Source organism: Coregonus lavaretus, assembly GCF_964263955.1.
Source record: "Coregonus lavaretus genome assembly, contig: HAP1_SCAFFOLD_7001, whole genome shotgun sequence".
Taxonomy (NCBI): Eukaryota; Metazoa; Chordata; class Actinopteri; order Salmoniformes; family Salmonidae; genus Coregonus; species Coregonus lavaretus.
The window spans coordinates 9300-29385 of NW_028160351.1; the positions used below are offsets into that span (position 1 = coordinate 9300).

Below are 20086 nucleotides of genomic sequence, written 5' to 3' on the forward strand. Positions count from 1 at the left end.
ACTATAGTTTGTTAACAAGAAATTTGTGGAGTGGTTGAAAAATGAGTTTTAATGACTCCAACTTAAGTGTATGTAAACTTCTGCTGCTGGACTGTCAAACTAACTTACAGTAGTGAATGATGTTATAATTGAAAGTAACTTACAGTAGTGAATGATGTTATAATTCAAAGTAACTTACAGTAGTGAATGATGTTATAATACAAAGTAACTTACAGTAGTGAATGATGTTATAATTCAAAGTAACTTACAGTAGTGAATGATGTTATAATTCAAAGTAACTTACAGTAGTGAATGATGTTATAATTCAAAGTAACTTACAGTAGTGAATGATGTTATAATTCAAAGTAATTTACAGTAGTGAATGATGTTATAATTCAAAGTAACTTACAGTAGTGAATGATGTTATAATAGAGTATACTGTAAAAAGCCTGCATACAGTAAGTGTTCCCATTGAGATGGAGTTTCCTCTCACACCATGAGAGTACCGTGGTTTAGGATCAGGTTACACATTATGAAAGCTAGTGGTTTTTCTCCCAGCTCTTGTTTTCAGGCAAACGGCACCAAGCATTTTATTTTTATTTTTTTATGATACTGGCTCTGTCCCAAATGGCACCCTGTTGCCTAGTGCATTTCTTTCGTAGTGCACAATATAGGGAATGGGGTGCCGTTTGGGACGGAGCCACTGTGTCTGCTCTAATGCAATCCCACTCCGGCCCGGTAACAGTGGTGGATACGGTGATGGATATTACGGCAGTGAGTCGGATATATATTGAGGGCAACGATCATTAAATCACTGTCTTAACCGTTGAGTTATGGTCTTAACGTAACCATGCTGAAGTTGCCCGCGGGGCTTTCTATGATACAGAGGGCCGACACATCAAAGACAAGGCGTCAAGCAAAAAAACACGTCAACAACACGTCCTCAACTGTTAGCATGTTGTCAATGGAGGACAACCTGCAACCAGTAAATGAGTTGTGATCAATGGCTGTCAAAATGGAAGGGTGGTGTGTATACATAGTCATTATCATGAACCATAGTAGAAATGGGAAACATTGACACCATTTCAAAGGCTGGGCAGAGGTTGGGCAGCTCTGATCAACAATAGGTTGATCTGAAATGACTGGGAGATATTGCTGATGATGCATTCCTCCCGACTGGACTCACGTTGGCCATCTGAAATACATTTGTGCACCTCCATTAAGTATGCTACTGTATGTTACATTACAAGCAACAGTAACATTTTAGCTAACCCTTCCAGTAAATTCTCCAACCCTTTGTTGTTAGTTCTTCTAATCAGCAACGTACATTTTCCAAGTAATTCCCCATTTGTTGTTATGACGCAACAAGCAGCCTGGTCTCAGAGAAAGACGTATACTACTATACATCTAATCTGCATGATATTATACAACCGCTATTCCATTCATAACGTAACCTAATGTAACGTAATATATCATACTAAAAGGAGGGAAACTAAATGTACGTCCCAAATCCTACAAATTGCCCCGAGGCCAGGTTGTTTCCTCAGAACAATATAAAATGGGAGTTCCTTGTTAATGGATTAAATAAACATAATTTATGATATAATTCTGTGATATTGTATTTCATTCAGAGGAGAGCTGCCACTCAAGATGGTAATGCAGACACACTCCCTCCATCTGCGGTTAGTTGTGGCCACAAGAGGGAGACAGATGTGTGCCGTTTGTCAACAACCGTTTTCAACCTTCTCATAGAACACCAGTCTACATGGAGCCCAGAGTGACGGCGTTACATGAAGAAACACTGAAATCACACTCAGAACACAGAAATCTGCTGTTCAATTCTTCTTCTTTTATTATTAAAAGAGTCACATTGACAAGTTATATCATCATAGCTGTCCCAAACAGTCATTTCAAAGTATCTTGCAGTAAATGACTGTTCCAAGTACCTTAAAATAAAAACTCGGGAGGGAAAAAAATAGAAATTACAGCAAATTCAGCATGATCCTGGTCCACACAACAGAACCATCAGAAAGCCAGATAGCTAGGTACCAGTCCAGAGGAACCATCAGAAAGCCAGCTAGCTAGGTACCAGTCCAGAGGAACACACATTACACGGGTAGATCTTTCGTCTTCAGTTCAGTGTGGGACACAGTAGAAGCAGGCAGCGGTAGCATGAATAAGATATCAGCTCTTACGGTTTGTCTTCAGAACCATTTAAAAAAACAGATAGAAACAGAATGATTATTGTATGTTGTGAGATATTTAAAACATGATTGAATGAATGAATCAAGAGTAAAAGTATGAGAACAACTTCTGTTTTAAAACAACAACCTTTTACGTTTCAGTCAGGGAGTCTTCATTTTACAATCCAAACCAAACATCTGCGTTCGAATAAAGCCATTCAGAAGCTTCCTCTTTCGGTCCGTTAAACCGTTAAAACAGTTAGCAAGCTTGTGTTAGTACACATCAAAGATCCTGACACGACACAGTTCTAGAAAACTGAGCTAAATATAGTATACAGATCTCTTTCTTTACAAGACAAAAAGGGGTGAAAGTGGGGATACAAGCCACCCAACCGGAATTTGAGATCTCTATTCTCATGTACTCCATTTAATAACAAATATGAAACATAATTTTTAAAAAAATATTTTACATTTTTAGTCATTTAGCAGACGCTCTTATCCAGAGCGACTTACAGTTAGTGAGTGCATACATTTTTCATACTGCTGCCCCCCCCCGGGAAACGAACCCACAACCCTGGCGTTGCAAGCACCATGCTCTACCAACTGAGCTAAAGAGGACCTATACCATGACATGAGAAGCAACAGCCTTCGCCACGTCACATTTCCCCTCAGGAAGAATTGTTTACAAAAAAAGAGAGAGAGAGAATACAATCTAAACAAATATATATTTTTAAAAAAGGATATACACTTATTCATGGTAAATAGATAGTGTGGTGGTGGATTCTAGCATAAGTCCCATTGAAATGTGTGGATACACTCTGGTTAGGTTGGTGCGTAGGTTCTGTCATTTGGCTGGGATCTGCACCTCAAGTACCTTAATACACACAACTAGCACAACTCCGTTCAATTCAACCCTGTGCACTTTTGACAAGGGTCAGACATGTAGGTTTGAATAGGAGCAATATTACCAAATATTGTTTTACGAAATCATGATTTAAAGTACATTGTTACATCAGCGTTTTGAGGAGCTCTTTGTGATGACAGATTGTCTATACATTCTCTTTTTATAATCATGAAAACCACAGACAGACAGACAGACAGACAGACAGACAGATTCAAGGCTATTGGTTTTAAAATATGCATTTAGTATCTAAGCAGTCAATAATAATAATAACAACAACAACAACAACAAGCGTTATATTAACAATAGATTTTGGGCTATGTTTGAGTAATACAGCACAAATCCATTCAGTTCATCATACAAAAAGGAACACGAACACAGGCTTTACTTTGAGCATTAGCACAATCCACAGGATAGAAGATCACATCCTTCTCATGGCAGGCAGTGAAATAAAAATAATTTACAGTGGGGAGAACAAGTATTTGATACACTGCCGATTTTGCAGGTTTTCCTACTTACAAAGCATGTAGAGGTCTGTAATTTCTATCATAGGTACACTTCAACGGTGAGAGACGGAATCTAAAACAAAAATCCAGAAAATCACATTGTATGATTTTAAAGTAATTAATTTGCATTTTATTGCATGACATAAGTATTTGATACATCAGAAAAGCAGAACTTAATATTTGGTACAGAAACCTTTGTTTGCAATTACAGAGATCATACATTTCCTGAAGGTCTTGACCAGGTTTGCACACACTGCAGCAGGGATTTTGGCCCACTCCTCCATACAGACCTTCTAAAGATCCTTCAGGTTTCGGGGCTGTCGCTGGGCAATACGGACTTTCAGCTCCCTCCAAAGATTTTATATTGGGTTCAGGTCTGGAGACTGGCTAGGCCACTCCAGGACCTTGAGATGCTTCTTATGGAGCCACTCCTTAGTTGCCCTGGCTGTGTGTTTCGGGTCGTTGTCATGCTGGAAGACCCAGCCACGACCCATCTTCAATGCTCTTACTGAGGGAAGGAGGTTGTTGGCCAAGATCTCGCGATACATGGCCCCATCCATCCTCCCCTCAATACGGTGCAGTCGTCCTGTCCCCTTTGCAGAAAAGCATCCCCAAAGAATGATGTTTCCACCTCCATGCTTCACAGTTGGGATGGTGTTCTTAGGGTTGTACTCATCCTTCTTCTTCCTCCAAACACGGCGAGTGGAGTTTAGACCAAAAAGCTATATTTTTGTCTCATCAGACCACATGACCTTCTCCCATTCCTCCTCTGGATCATCCAGATGGTCATTGGCAAACTTCAGACGGGCCTGGACATGCGCTGGCTTGAGCAGGGGGACCTTGCGTGCGCTGCAGGATTTTAATCCATGACGGCGTAGTGTGTTACTAATGTTTTTCTTTGAGACTGTGGTCCCAGCTCTCTTCAGGTCATTGACCAGGTCCTGCCATGTAGTTCTGGGCTGATCCCTCACCTTCCTCATGATCATTGATGCCCCACGAGGTGAGACCTTGCATGGAGCCCCAGATCAAGGGTGATTGACCGTCATCTTGAACTTCTTCCATTTTCTAATAATTGCGCCAACAGTTGTTGCCTTCTCACCAAGCTGCTTGCCTAATGTCCTGTAGCCCATCCCAGCCTTGTGCAGGTCTACAATTTTATCCCTGATGTCCTTACACAGCTCTCTGGTCTTGGCCATTGTGGAGAGGTTGGAGTCTGTTTGATTGAGTGTGTGGACAGGTGTCTTTTATACAGGTAACGAGTTCAAACAGGTGCAGTTAATACAGGTAATGAGTGGAGAACAGGAGGGCTTCTTAAAGAAAAACTAACAGGTCTGTGAGAGCTGGAATTCTTACTGGTTGGTAGGTGATCAAATAATTATGTCATGCAATAAAATGCAAATTAATTACTTAAAAATCATACAATGTGATTTTCTGGATCTTTGTTTTAGATTCCATCTCTCACAGTTGAAGTGTACCTATGATAAAAATTACAGACCTCTACATGCTTTGTAAGTAGGAAAACCTGCAAAATCGGCAGTGTATCAAATACTTGTTCTCCCCAATGTACGTATTACTGAAAAATTCACGAAATGCCCGCATTTGGAATATTCAAAAATACATATCATTTGAACTCTTCAAAAGGAGAACTTGAGAGAGGCGGTTGACAATGTGAAATATTGCTTTTGTTATTAAAGCTTTCTTTGGGGGGGTTATGGTTATGTAAGCGATGGAACGGTTATGGAAACAAATTGTATTCAGAGTTCATAGCTCTTTTAGATAGTAAACCGCTCTCTATAGAACCCGTTACAACAAACCAGTTGATAGATCTCTGTAGTAACATTCAGGTTATTAACAGTGGATAGACTGGCTGTGTTCAAAATGGCACCCCTAATTCCCTATATAGCGCACTACTTTTGACCAGAGCCATATGGACACAGATTCATATAACAAAGCTATTAGAAATGAGTAAATAGGTCAACTTCAGATGGGAACGTGAGATTAGATATTTCCCTTTTTCCACTCAATCTTTACATCTATTTAAAAACAGGGTACTACTGTACCTTAAAAACAAAAACCACAATGTAATCCAGCTAATATCTCATATGTTAACTCAAAATCTCATGTATTAAGTGCATCCATTGTATTACGTCAGACGGCCGTCAGTGCTGATGATCAATGGCAACGCAGTCGCGTTCCAATCCATTCAGTTCATCTATACGGAAGACAATGTATTTAACTAAGGAGAAATACAGTTTACAGCATCTTGTTTGGTCTTTCCATCCAGCATACATTTCTACCAGCTAGTTTAGCCTACCTACGGTGATATTTGGGCCCCCCAAAAAAAGGTTCCCTCAATTGTCCACCACTGATTGAAAAGAGCAACACATTTCAGAGAATGTTTGAATTAAAAACAACTATTAAATATAATACATGACTATTGTCAGTGAGTTAAAACACCTAGAATAAGTGATTATGTTAATTGAGTGCGAAATTAGCCATTCAGTGTTAGGAATCTCTTAATTCTTAAGAAATATTAAATTCTAAAGACATTCTTAATGAGCAGTTCGATGTGGTGTATAACAGCATCACAAATCAAACGTCATGCGGTTTAGGAGGTTGAATATAATTGGAGTTCATACGAAAACTTCATGATAAAAAAAAAATGTAATGTCTTAACATTGAAATACCCCTTAGTGAGATTGGTGGAAAAACACTTTCTGCACAGAATAAGTGTGAGCGGGGTACCTCAAACGTAGAAAACAAATAGATCCCCAAACATGCATCAAGGTGCAGACTCTGTAAATACTTGTTCTTCAGCGTCAGATGAACTAAAGTATACAGTTGACTCCATGACGTGAACAAACTAACAAAAAAATAAATAATTGAAGAACACATGAAAGATGAGGGGAGAGAAGTTATATGAGATGATTAAAATGAGGGAAAATAAAAAGATGCCAGTGATGCTGAAAAGTCCTATTATTTAATCTATCTAGCCCCCAAGAACAACTAGTACCCTCAGGCTAATCACGACGTTGACAGTTTGAAAATGGGGGGCGTGGATGGGTTGGAGTGGTCTATTACATTGGAAGGTATAAGGACATTATCCTGGATATTAGGGTTTTCTCTGTAGAGAAAAATTAAAACTTTTGGCCACTGTATGCTAAAAACATAATGCATTGTTGAGAAATTGTACCATAAAAGGTAAACATTCAGCCAAAAAATTTAAATATGTTTTCTCTTAAAGCCTTATACATGGCTGGTTATATTCTGTTTTCCCTTAAAGCCTTATACACCGCTGGTTCCATTCTGTTTTCCCTTAAAGCCTTATACACCGCTGGTTCCATTCTGTTTTCCCTTAAAACCTTATACACCGCTGGTTCCATTCTGTTTTCCCTTAAAGCCTTATACACCGCTGGTTATATTCTGTTTTCCCTTAAAGCCTTATACACCGCTGGTTCCATTCTGTTTTCCCTTAAAGCCTTATACACCGCTGGTTCCATTCTGTTTTCCCTTAAAGCCTTATACACCGCTGGTTATATTCTGTTTTCCCTTAAAACCTTATACACTGCTGGTTCCATTCTGTTTTCCCTTAAAGCCTTATACATGGCTGGTTATATTCTGTTTTCCCTTAAAACCTTATACACCGCTGGTTCCATTCTGTTTTCCCTTAAAACCTTATACACCACTGGTTCCATTCTGTTTTCCCTTAAAACCTTATACACCGCTGGTTCCATTCTGTTTTCCCTTAAAACCTTATACACCGCTGGTTCCATTCTGTTTTCCCTTAAAACCTTATACACCACTGGTTCCATTCTGTTTTCCCTTAAAACCTTATACACCGCTGGTTCCATTCTGTTTTCCCTTAAAACCTTATACACCGCTGGTTCCATTCTGTTTTCCCTTAAAACCTTATACACCGCTGGTTCCATTCTGTTTTCCCTTAAAACCTTATACACCGCTGGTTCCATTCTGTTTTCCCTTAAAGCCTTATACACCGCTGGTTCCATTCTGTTTTCCCTTAAAGCCTTATACACCGCTGGTTCCATTCTGTTTTCCCTTAAAGCCTTATACACCGCTGGTTCCATTCTGTTTTCCCTTAAAACCTTATACACCGCTGGTTCCATTCTGTTTTCCCTTAAAACCTTATACACCGCTGGTTCCATTCTGTTTTCCCTTAAAACCTTATACACCGCTGGTTCCATTCTGTTTTCCCTTAAAGCCTTATACACCGCTGGTTCCATTCTGTTTTCCCTTAAAGCCTTATACACCGCTGGTTCCATTCTGTTTTCCCTTAAAGCCTTATACACCGCTGGTTCCATTCTGTTTTCCCTTAAAACCTTATACACCGCTGGTTCCATTCTGTTTTCCCTTAAAACCTTATACACCGCTGGTTCCATTCTGTTTTCCCTTAAAGCCTTATACACCGCTGGTTCCATTCTGTTTTCCCTTAAAGCCTTATACACCGCTGGTTATATTCTGTTTTCCCTTAAAACCTTATACACTGCTGGTTCCATTCTGTTTTCCCTTAAAGCCTTATACACCGCTGGTTCCATTCTGTTTTCCCTTAAAGCCTTATACACCGCTGGTTCCATTCTGTTTTCCCTTAAAGCCTTATACACCGCTGGTTCCATTCTGTTTTCCCTTAAAACCTTATACACCGCTGGTTCCATTCTGTTTTCCCTTAAAACCTTATACACCGCTGGTTCCATTCTGTTTTCCCTTAAAGCCTTATACACCGCTGGTTCCATTCTGGGCACTACTACAGTCATGGTCAAAAGTTTTGAGAATGACCCAAGTATTGGTCTTCACAAAGTTTGCTGCTTCAGTGTTTTTAGATATTTTTCTCAGATGTTACTATGGTATACTGAAGTATAATTACAAGCATTCCATAAGTGTCAAAGGCTTTTATTGACAATTACATTACGTTTATGCAAAGAGTCAATATTTGCAGTGTTGACACTTCTTTTTCAAGACCTCTGCAATCCTCCCTGGCATGCTGTCAACTAACTTCTGGGCCACATCCTGACTGATGGCAGCCCATTCTTGCATAATCAATGCTTGGAGTTTGTCAGAATTTGTGGGTTTTTGTTTGTCCATCCGCCTCTTGAGAATCGACCACAAGTTCTCAATGGGATTAAGGTCTGGGGAGTTTCCTGGCCATGGACCCAAAGTTTCGATGTTTTGTTCCCCGAGCCACTTAGTTATCACTTTTGCCTTCTGTCAAGGTGCTCCATCATGCTGGAAAAGGCATTGTTCGTCACCAAACTGTTCTTGGATGGTTGGGAGAAGTTGCTCTCGGAGGATGTGTTGGTACCATTCTTTATTCATGGCTGTGTTCTTAAGCAAAATTGTGAGTGAGCCCACTCCCTTGGCTGAGAAGCAACCCCACACATGAATGGTCTCAGGATGCTTTACTGTTGGCATGACACAGGACTGATGGTAGCGCTCACCTTGTCTTCTCTGGACAAGCTTTTTTCCGGATGCCCCAAACAATCGGAAAGGGGATTCATCAGAGAAAATGACTTTACCCTTCTTGACACTAGGCCATCCTCCAAAAGTCTTCGCCTCACTGTGCGTGCAGATGCACTCACACCTGCCTGCTGCCATTCTTGAGCAAGCTCTGCACTGGTGGTGCCCCGATCCCGCAGCTGAATCAACTTTAGGAGACGGTCCTGGCGCTTGCTGGACTTTCTTGGGCGCCCTGAAGCCTTCTTCACAACAATTGAACCTCTCTCCTTGAAGTTGTTGATAATCCGATAAATGGTTGATTTAGGTGCAATCTTACTAGCAGCAATATCCTTGCCTGTGAAGCCCTTTTTGTACAAAGCAATGACGGCACGTGTTCCTTGCAGGTAACCATGGTTAACAGAGGAAGAACAATGATTTCAAGCACCACCCTCCTTTTAAAGCTTCCAGTCTGTTATTCTAACTCAATCAGCATGACAGAGTGATCTCCAGCCTTGTCCTCGTCAACACTCTCACCTGTGTTAACGAGAGAATCACTGACATGATGTCAGCTGGTCCTTTTGTGGCAGGGCTGAAATGCAGTGGAAATGTTTTTTTTGGGGGGGGGATTAAGTTCATTTTCATGGCAAAGAGGGACTTCGCAATTAATTTCAATTCATCTGATCACTCTTCATAACATTCTGGAGTATATGCAAATTGCCATCATAAAAACTGAGGCAGCAGACTTTGTGAAAATTAATATTTGTGTTATTCTCAAAACTTTTGACCACAACTGTACAACCAACTAAAGTTAACCGCATACTCACTCACAACGTTTTCGTTCCGTAACAGTATATTAGTACATTTTGACATTGAATAATAGCTCTGTATATCTCAATGGAAAAATAGAGTTGGGAGGGTTGTCTAACCATGGGTCAGTCTCAAAATGGCACCCTATTCCCTATACAGAGCCCATGGTCAAAAGTAGTGTACTATATAGGGAATAGGGTACCATTTCAGACACAGCAATTGACTTTGTCCAGAAAGACAACATCATTATGGTATAATAACATGAGCCAACCCTGATGTGTTTTCCAGGACTGTGGTCAAGGCCATGTAACATGATGATAAATGACATCATTCTAGTTTAATAAGTCTTGTTACTGAACCCTGAGATTAAAAAAACAAAAAAAACATGACTGGCTCATTTTGATTTCAACCAGCATCTGATGTCCGCCATCTTTCTGATATCAGCCATATCACACCTCAAATCTGACCCATTTTACAGGACCTTAATTTGATCACCCTGTTGCAGGAGAACTTTCCTGCAATGCAGGACATTTAAAACGTGTAGTGTATTTGAGGTTTAAAATCGCTTTTGAAGTTTGTAATTTCCACTTTGAAATGTCAGACTTTATTTTCCCTTACGAAAAATGTATTAACCCCCCCAAAAAAAATTGCCATTAATTATAACCCATATAATATTTCAAATTTCCTGTTGCTTCAGGATTCTTTTCCTGCTGTAGCAAACTGGCTCAAATTAAGATCCTACATCTTGTATCAGCCATATGGCACCTCAAATCTGACCTACCAAAAGAAATGCAGTTCAATCAAAGCCAAAGTGGGGTCAGACAATGTCATTGGTGCTCCAAGGCTGTTCTATTCGGGTCAGATTCCCTCGATACTGCTCACTGACAGTAATGAACCCATGCAGACTCAAACCTGTCATTTAAAATGGCCGCTGCCATAAGGAAGAAGAAGATAAAATCCTAGAAACAGTTAAAACACTGAATTCACTAAAACACATGCATGGTCAGTATCAACCACACTCAAACCCCAACATGGAGGAAACGTAATAAGTGCTTGCCCTTCATGTGTTCATGCTTCTTTCTCTTTGATCATCAGGAGCCATCTTTTGGCGTTGAAATGCACGTTCCTCTCTCAGAACAAATACAGACAGACAAACTCCCAAAAAAAACAAAAACAACGTTTGATCCCCAAGATAAAACGAACAGCATAAACGTTATGGTTACGGTTAATAAGTGCTACATTTCTCGTATGTGTGTGTGTGTACTGTGTGTGTGTGTGTGTGTGTGTGTACTGTGTGTGTGTGTGTGTGTGTACTGTGTGTGTGTGTGTGTGTGTGTGTGTGTACTGTGTGTGTGTGTGTGTGTGTACTGTGTGTGTGTGTGTGTGTGTGTGTACTGTGTGTGTGTGTGTGTGTGTGTGTACTGTGTGTGTGTGTGTGTGTGTACTGTGTGTGTGTGTGTGTGTGTGTGTACTGTGTGTGTGTGTGTGTACTGTGTGTGTACTGTGTGTGTGTGTGTGTACTGTGTGTGTACTGTGTGTGTGTGTGTGTGTGTGTGTGTGTATACATCTGACTGACCATACATATAGCTCATCAACAACAACGACACTACCCCCCCCCCCTCCACCAGCACCACTCTCTCACCAGGAGAGGAGGATTCTGAGATGGCTAACAGACTCAGTTGTGTTTCTTCACTGAACCGTCCGTCGTTGCGCTGTGGTGGTTGTCTGGCGGGCTGAAGTCAGGGCAGAACCCATTGGTCTGGGGCTTGGCGTTGGGCGTGGCGTTGGACTGGTGAAGGCAGCCGTTCAGGCCTGTATTGTCTGTGGACAGGTAGTCCTCACTGAAGTTTGGTTGCTGCTCTGCAAAGCTCCTGAACTTGTCTGTTACAACCACAGGAGGGCGCCAGACACAACGGTAAGGTTATTAATGCAGTGACACTCCATAAAAAAAAAAAAGGAAACAAGTACATATTTACAAAGATAGGCACACTCCTAATATTTACAAATAATAAAATAATAAAATAACTAGAGATTACAGAAACCATGTAACTTTGACATATTCTTTGTTGCGTTCCAAAATCATCGCACACAAATACGTCAAGAGCAGCTAAACTGAAGGGGGCAGTACAGGCTAAGACATGCCGTTTCTTACCGAAGGTCAGTTTCCCTGCGTCCTCTGTGTCGATAGCAGTGAAGAGACGTGAGACGTTAAGGTCAGCCACTCCTAGCGCCGTCTTTAGGATGCAGGCCAACTCAGCCTCTGTGATCGCACCGTCCTCCTCCGCCTCAAACATCTGGGATATATACACACATTAGATGACACGATGACCCTGACCCCTTCGTATCTCACTCACACCCGTTGAGCCGGCTGGCGCTCAGACCATCTTTTCACAACTACACAAGCTCTACAACTCACACCATAGGTCATTAGGACATCATCTCAAATGGGAAACGTCAGAAATATCAGTGGTTGTAAGTCCTCTAAAAGCACCCCCTGACAGAGCATGAAACCAGAGCTGGAGCAGAACGTACCTTGAAGGCCAGTTTCATGGTCTCCATAGTTTTAGCAGGTCTGCATACAACAGATAAGGCGATGACGTATTCTCTAACGTCTATCATGTTGTCTTCCTGCCGGAGAGGAAGAGAGAAAAACAGAGTGAGAGTGAAAAAGCACTGGTTAGAAATTATCTAGCAAAGCACACATCTAAACGTAATATCTCATATCTAAAATCTGTATTTCAATTTTTAAAAATACACAATATAGGGGGGTAACATATTTTTCTGTTTTCTGAGTTTTTGGAAGTTGACCTACTTGTAACGTAGGCCTTCAAAGCTCCTAATGGGATGATATTATATTTCATGTGTTTCCCTACCTCGTTGAAGAGAGAGAAGAGGTCTCTGAGCATGTCTGACACAGGGACTTCTAGGTAATGGGCAAAGTCTTCCAGACGCAGATTCTCTCCCTCCATCTTCCTGGCTCTGTTCCCAAACTCCTGAAGTCCCTTCTCCACGTTCTGGGGCTTCAACCTGACCAGTTAACATCAACACATTAATACAGAGTCTCCACGTTCTGGGGCTTCAACCTGACCAGTTAACATCAACACATTAATACAGAGTCTCTACATTCTGGGGCTTCAACCTGACCAGTTAACATCAACACATTAATACAGAGTCTCTACATTCTGGGGCTTCAACCTGACCAGTTAACGTCAACACATTAATACAGAGTCTCTACATTCTGGGGCTTCAACCTGACCAGTTAACATCAACACATTAATACAGAGTCTCTACATTCTGGGGCTTCAACCTGACCACTTAACATCAACACATTAATACAGAGTCTCTACATTCTGGGGCTTCAACCTGACCACTTAACATCAACACATTAATACAGAGTCTCTACATTCTGGGGCTTCAACCTGACCAGTTAACATCAACACATTAATACAGAGTCTCTACATTCTGGGGCTTCAACCTGACCAGTTAACATCAACACATTAATACAGAGTCTCTACATTCTGGGGCTTCAACCTGACCAGTTAACATCAACACATTAATACAGAGTCTCTACATTCTGGGGCTTCAACCTGACCAGTTAACATCAACACATTAATACAGAGTCTCTACATTCTGGGGCTTCAACCTGACCACTTAACATCAACACATTAATACAGAGTCTCTACATTCTGGGGCTTCAACCTGACCACTTAACATCAACACATTAATACAGAGTCTCTACATTCTGGGGCTTCAACCTGACCAGTTAACATCAACACATTAATACAGAGTCTCTACATTCTGGGGCTTCAACCTGACCAGTTAACATCAACACATTAATACAGAGTCTCTACATTCTGGGGCTTCAACCTGACCAGTTAACATCAACACATTAATACAGAGTCTCTACATTCTGGGGCTTCAACCTGACCAGTTAACATCAACACATGAATACAAAGCCTGCTGCACAGTTAAGACAAACCCATTCACGCAAAACCAGCTCCAACCGGCTTCAACCTGCGCAATTACCACAAACACAATAACTCTAAGACTGCATATATTCACACCATGATGTAAGCACAAAATCAGCTGCAACACAACACACTAACACAAGACAAAAACACACAAATATACACAGTTCAAATAGACACACACACACACACACAACCTGCACATTGACACTTTCTACACATCCTAGGATGAATATGTTGTGTTTTAATATGGGCCCATCACTATGACATTGAGTTAGGGTCAGTAGGATTTCTTATCCAAAGTAATGTAGTACCCTGGTTTTTACCAGACTCCTTACTTAGCCAGATAGCTAGTCATCTGAACTCATTACAAAGCTCACGGCCCCTGGGTCTGAACTCCTCCCTGTGCTATTGGGTCCTGGACTTCCTGACGGGCCGCCCCCCAGGTGGTGAAGGTAGGTAACATTACCTCCTCCTCCCTGATTCTCAACACGGGGGCCCCCCACAAGGGTGCGTCCTCAGTCCCCTCCTGTATTCTCTGTATACCCACGCCTCAGTTCCAACTCCATCATCATGTTCTCTGACGACACGACAGTAGTAGGCCTGATCACCAACAACAACGAGACGGCCTACAGGGAGGAGGTTGGCACTCTGAAGGCGTGGTGCCAGGTAAACAACCTCTCCCCTCAACGTCAGCAAAACAAAGGAGCTGATTGTGGACTTCAGGAGAAACCAGGCTGGAAACACGCCCCCATCCTCATCAACGGGGCCGCCGTGGAGATGGTCAATAACTTCAAATTCCTCTGCGTACACATCTCAGAGAAGCTGAACTGGTCTAACCACACGGACACCGTAGTGAAGAAGGCACGACGGCGAGTCTTCAACCTCAGGATGCTGAAGAAATTCAGCCTGTCCCCGAGGGCCCTCACAGTGTTCTACAGGAGCACCATCGAGAGCATACGGTCGGTCTGCATCACAGCCTGGTGCGGCAACTCCACTGCTGCGGACCGCAAGGCTCCTCAGAGGGTGATACGTGCAGACGAACGCACCATTGGGTGCACACTGCCTGCCCTACAGGACACCTACAACACCAGGTGTTGTATTAAGGCCAAGAAGATCATCAGGGACCCCAGCTATGCCCTGTTATCCCCACATCAATCACTCAGACGCGGGCAGTACAGGAGCATCATGGCAAAAACTAACAGACTGGCCAATAGTTTCTACACTCAGACCATCAGGCTGCTGAATAGCCACCACTAGTCAGCTACGTCCTCCCCCCCCCCCCCCCCCCCCCTCCCCCCTCCTACGGTCCTCCACCCCCCCCCCCCCCCCTACGGTCCTCCACCCCCCCCCCCCCCCCCTCCTACGGTCCTCCACCCCACCCTCAACAGTCTTTACTCTGCCTCCCCCAATGTATTTATTGATCACTGCTACAGTTGTGATGTCTATAGTGCTGTTTCTGTTGTTGTTTTATGACCATTTTCATTATTTTATTTAGCTCAGTCCTGCATGTTGGAGCTCCAAGCCTAAGATTTTCACTGTACCCTGCAATCACACCTGGCACCCTGTACCGTACACGTGTCTAACTAAACACTCTGAATCTGAACTCACCAACTCTGGTCTAGACTGGTTCCCCAGCATATTCACTTCATGCATTGACATGAACTGACTGAATTGAAGCCCGATTTGAAGCTTGAATTAAAGCCTGAATTGAAGCATGAATTGACCCCAACTCACCCAAGTCTCCGGACCAGCTTGGCGAACTCCAACAGGCAGGTCTCAACAGGGAGTCTGAGTTGACCCTCAGCCATGGCCAGCTGACAGTCTTCAAAGGAGTAGTCAGTGACGGGGATGTCCAGGGCCCTGGAGAGGATTAAACAGAGCGTTAACTAGGATACAGTATGATATACGGTCCTCCAACGAGTAGTCCAGTGTTTCCAGAACCGGTCCTCGTGACCCTCAGCCGTTTCAGACATTTGATCTATTCCAACACTTGCACACCTGAGAAAACCAAGATGGCGTAGCAGTGCGGTCGCTTTATTTCATCGTCCTGTGTAAATATCCCATTTCTTGTTTTTTTTGTCTATTTTGTATATATCTCTTAATTTTTACTTTTCATTCTTTAACTAAATATACTTTCCTGCAACCCGCCTCACCCAACGTGGAAAGGATTCTATTATTTCTTTATAACTTTCATCAAGAACCGTAAGATGATACTAGCTAGTGTAGCCGCAACTAAATGGCTACCTGTTATTAGTCACCGTTAGCGTCTTCACCATTGTCCGTGGCCTACACTATCCACCAGCCAGCTCTAGCTCTAGCCTGGACAATTCGTCGGCCAGTCTGCACAGCGTGCTATCGACCCAGCGTGCTATCGACCCAGAGCTTATTGGACTTTCTGCCGGAATCACTGGACCCTAGCGCCGGATCATCACAACCAGCTAGCTAGCTGCAACCTGTTGTGGCTGATTTACCATTGCCCTATAGCAAGCACCAGTTAGCCCTGAGCTAGCCTCAGGCCCATCTCCTGGCTATCTACCTCTCTGTCAACCGGACGGGACCTCCTAGTGTTAACACTGAGCCCCGCCGATCCAACACGACTGGTTTGCCGACGAAATAGTCTGATGTGGTTTCATCAGGCTTCCAGTTGCGACGACCACGAAGATCCATCTGCCAGCCCCGGCCCGCTAGCACACGCAAACTACAACTGTGCTCCCTGCTAGCTGTGCTGAAGCACCAATTTGAACTGCTCTCGGACTCACATATTGCTGTTCACTGGACCTTACGATCACTCAGCTGCACAGCTGATGCCTGCTGGACTGTTCCTTTACACGGTACCCTGTCCTGTTTATTCTGTTTAGTCTTAGCCCAAACGTTATCGCTATTTCCAGTTGTTGTCTTAGCTCTCTCTAATAACACCTGTGACTGCTTTATGCCTCTCTCCCATGTCAATTATGCCTTGCCTATTGCTGTTTGGGTTAGTTCTTATTATACAATTTTACTGTAGAACCCCTAGTCCCTCTCAAACTGCCTCATATAGTTCCTTTGTTCCACCCCCTATACACGCCGAGACCGGCTCAATCGGTGCCTCCAATGACGCTATCTCTTTCATTGTTACCCAACGCTTAGGGTTACCTGAACTGTACTCATATCCTTCCATATCCTTTTCTGTACATAATGCCCTGAATCTTTTCTACAACGCCCGGAGAACTGCCCCCTTTATTCTATGTACCCAACGCACTAGAAGACCAGTTCTTAAAGCCTTTAGTCGTATCCTTATTCTAGTCCTCCTCTGTTCCTCTGGTGATGTAGAGGCTAACCCAGGCCCTGCAGCCCCCAGTATCACTCCTACTCCCCAGGAGCTATCATTTGTTGACTTCTGTAACCGTAAAAGTCTTGGTTTTCTGCACATAAATATCAGAAGCCTCCTTCCTAAGTTTGAGTTATTCACTGCGTTAGCACACTCCGCCAACCCTGATGTTCTAGCAGTGTCTGAATCCTGGCTTAGGAAGGCCACCAAAAATTCTGAAATTTCCATCCCCAACTATAACATTTTCCGTCTAGATAGAACTGCCAAAGGGGGTGGAGTTGCAATCTACTGTAGAGATAGCCTGCAGAGCTCTATCATACTATCCAGGTCTGTGCCCAAACAGTTTGAGCTTCTACTTCTAAAAATCCACCTTTCCAGAAATAAATCTCTCACTGTTGCCGCTTGCTACAGACCCCCCTCAGCCCCCAGCTGTGCCCTGGACACCATATGTGAATTGATTGCCCCCCATCTATCCTCAGAGTTCGTACTGCTTGGTGACCTAAATTGGGATATGCTTAACACCCCGGCCATCCTACAATCTAAACTAGATGCCCTCAATCTCACACAAATTATCAACGAACCTACCAGGTACAACCCTAAATCCGTAAACATGGGTACCCTCATAGATATCATCCTGACTAACTTACCCTCTAAATACACCTCCGCTGTCTTCAACCAGGATCTCAGCGATCACTGCCTTATTGCCTGCGTCCGTAACGGGTCCGCGGTCAAACGACCACCCCTCATCACTGTCAAACGCTCCCAAAAACACTTCAGCGAGCAGGCCTTCCTAATTGACCTGGCCCAGGTATCCTGGATGGATATAGATCTCATTCCGTCAGTAGAGGATGCCTGGTTGTTCTTTAAAAGTAATTTCCTCTCAATCTTAAATAGACATGCCCCATTCAAAAAATACAGAACTAAGAACAGATATAGCCCCTGGTTCTCCTCAGACTTGACTGCCCTTGACCAGCACAAAAACATCCTGTGGCGTACTGCATTAGCATCAAATAGCCCCCGCGATATGCAACTTTTCAGGGAAGTTAGGAACCAATATACACAAGCAGTTAGGAAAGCAAATGCTAACTTTTTCAAACAGAAATTTGCATCCTGTAGCACTAACTCCAAAAAGTTTTGGGACACTGTAAAGTCCATGGAGAATAAGAGCACTTCCTCCCAGCTGCCCACTGCACTGAGGCTAGGAAACACTATCACCACCGATAAATCTACAATAATCGAGAATTTCAACAAGCATTTTGCTACGGCTGGCCATGCTTTCCACCTGGCTACCACAACCCCGGCCACCAGCTCTGCACCCTCCGCTGCAACTTGCCCATGCCCCCCCCGCTTCTCCTTCACACAAATCCAGACAGCTGATGTTCTGAAAGAGCTGCAAAATCTGGACCCCTACAAATCATCTGGGCTAGACAATCTGGACCCTTTCTTTCTAAAACTAGCCGCCGAAATTGTCGCAACCCCTATTACTAGCCTGTTCAACCTCTCTTTCGTAACGTCTGAGATCCCCAGAGATTGGAAAGCTGCCGCGGTCATCCCCCTCTTCAAAGGGGGTGACACTCTAGATCCAAACTGTTACAGACCCATATCCATCCTGCCCTGCCTTTCAAAAGTTTTTGAAAGCCAAGTCAACAAACAGATCACTGACCATTTCGAATCCCACCGTACCTTCTCCGCTATGCAATCCGGTTTCCGAGCTGGTCATGGGTGCACTTCAGCCACGCTCAAGGTCCTAAACGATATTATAACCGCGATCGATAATAGACAGTACTGTGCAGCCGTCTTCATCGACCTGGCCAAGGCTTTCGACTCTGTCAACCACCGCATTCTTATTGGCAGACTAAATAGCCTTGGTTTCTCAAATGACTGCCTCTCCTGGTTCACCAACTACTTCTCAGATAGAGTTCAATGTGTCAAATCGGAGGGCCTGTTGTCTGGACCTATGGCAGTCTCTATGGGGGTGCCACAGGGTTCAATTCTTGGGCCGACTCTTTTCTCTGTGTATATCAATGACGTCGCTCTTGCTGCTGGTGACTCTCAGATCCACCTCTACGCAGACGACACCATTTTGTATTCATCTGGCCCTTCATTGGACACTGTGTTAACAAACCTCCAAACGAGCTTCAATTCCATACAACACTCCTTCAGTAGCCTCCAACTGCTCTTAAACACTAGTAAAACTAAATGCATGCTCTTCAATCGAACGCTGCTTGCACCCGCCCACCCGACTAGAATCACTACACTCGACGGGTCTGACCTAGAGTATGTGGACAACTACAAATATCTAGGTGTCTGGTTAGACTGTAAACTCTCCTTCCAGACTCACATTAAGAATCTCCAATCCAAAGTTAAATCTAGAATCGGTTTCCTATTTCGCAACAAAGCCTCCTTCACTCATGCTGCCAAACATGCCCTCGTAAAACTGACTATCCTACCGATCCTTGACTTCGGCGATGTCATTTACAAAATAGCCTCCAACACTCTACTCAGCAAATTGGATGTAGTCTATCACAGTGCCATCCGTTTTGTCTCCAAAGCCCCATATAATACCCACCACTGTGACCTGTACGCTCTTGTTGGCTGGTCCTCACTACATATTCGTCGCCAAACCCACTGGCTCCAGGCCATCTATAAATCACTGCTAGGCAAATCCCCGCCTTATCTTAGCTCATTGGTCACCATAGCAACACCCACCCGTAGGCTGCGCTCCAGCGGGTATATCTCACTGGTCATCCCCAAAGCCAACACCTCCTTTGGCCGCAATTCCTTCCAGTTCTCTGCTGCCAATGACTGGAACAAATTGCAAAAATCTCTGAAGCTGGAGACACTTATCTCCCTCACTAACTTTAAGCATCAATTGTCAGAGCACCTTACCGATCACTGCACCTGTACACAGCCCATCTGAAATTAGCCCGCCCAACTACCTCATCCCTATATTGTTATTTATTTTGCTCATTTGTACCCCAGTA

The 20086-nt window shown here is 43.3% G+C and overlaps 1 protein-coding gene across 1 annotated transcript; it reads right to left on the reverse strand.

Moving 5' to 3' along the window:
* Positions 1-11499: 11499 nt before the first annotated feature.
* On the reverse strand, positions 11500-15655 carry LOC311121901 (lysophosphatidylcholine acyltransferase 1-like; the record flags this gene model as incomplete). The annotated part of the gene is made up of 5 exons (XM_084196337.1): positions 11500-11705; positions 11977-12118; positions 12357-12452; positions 12698-12851; positions 15530-15655. Coding segments are annotated over 5 exons (724 nt in total), but the record flags the coding sequence as incomplete, so codon positions are not given.
* Between the last annotated feature and the right edge of the window lie 4431 nt (positions 15656-20086).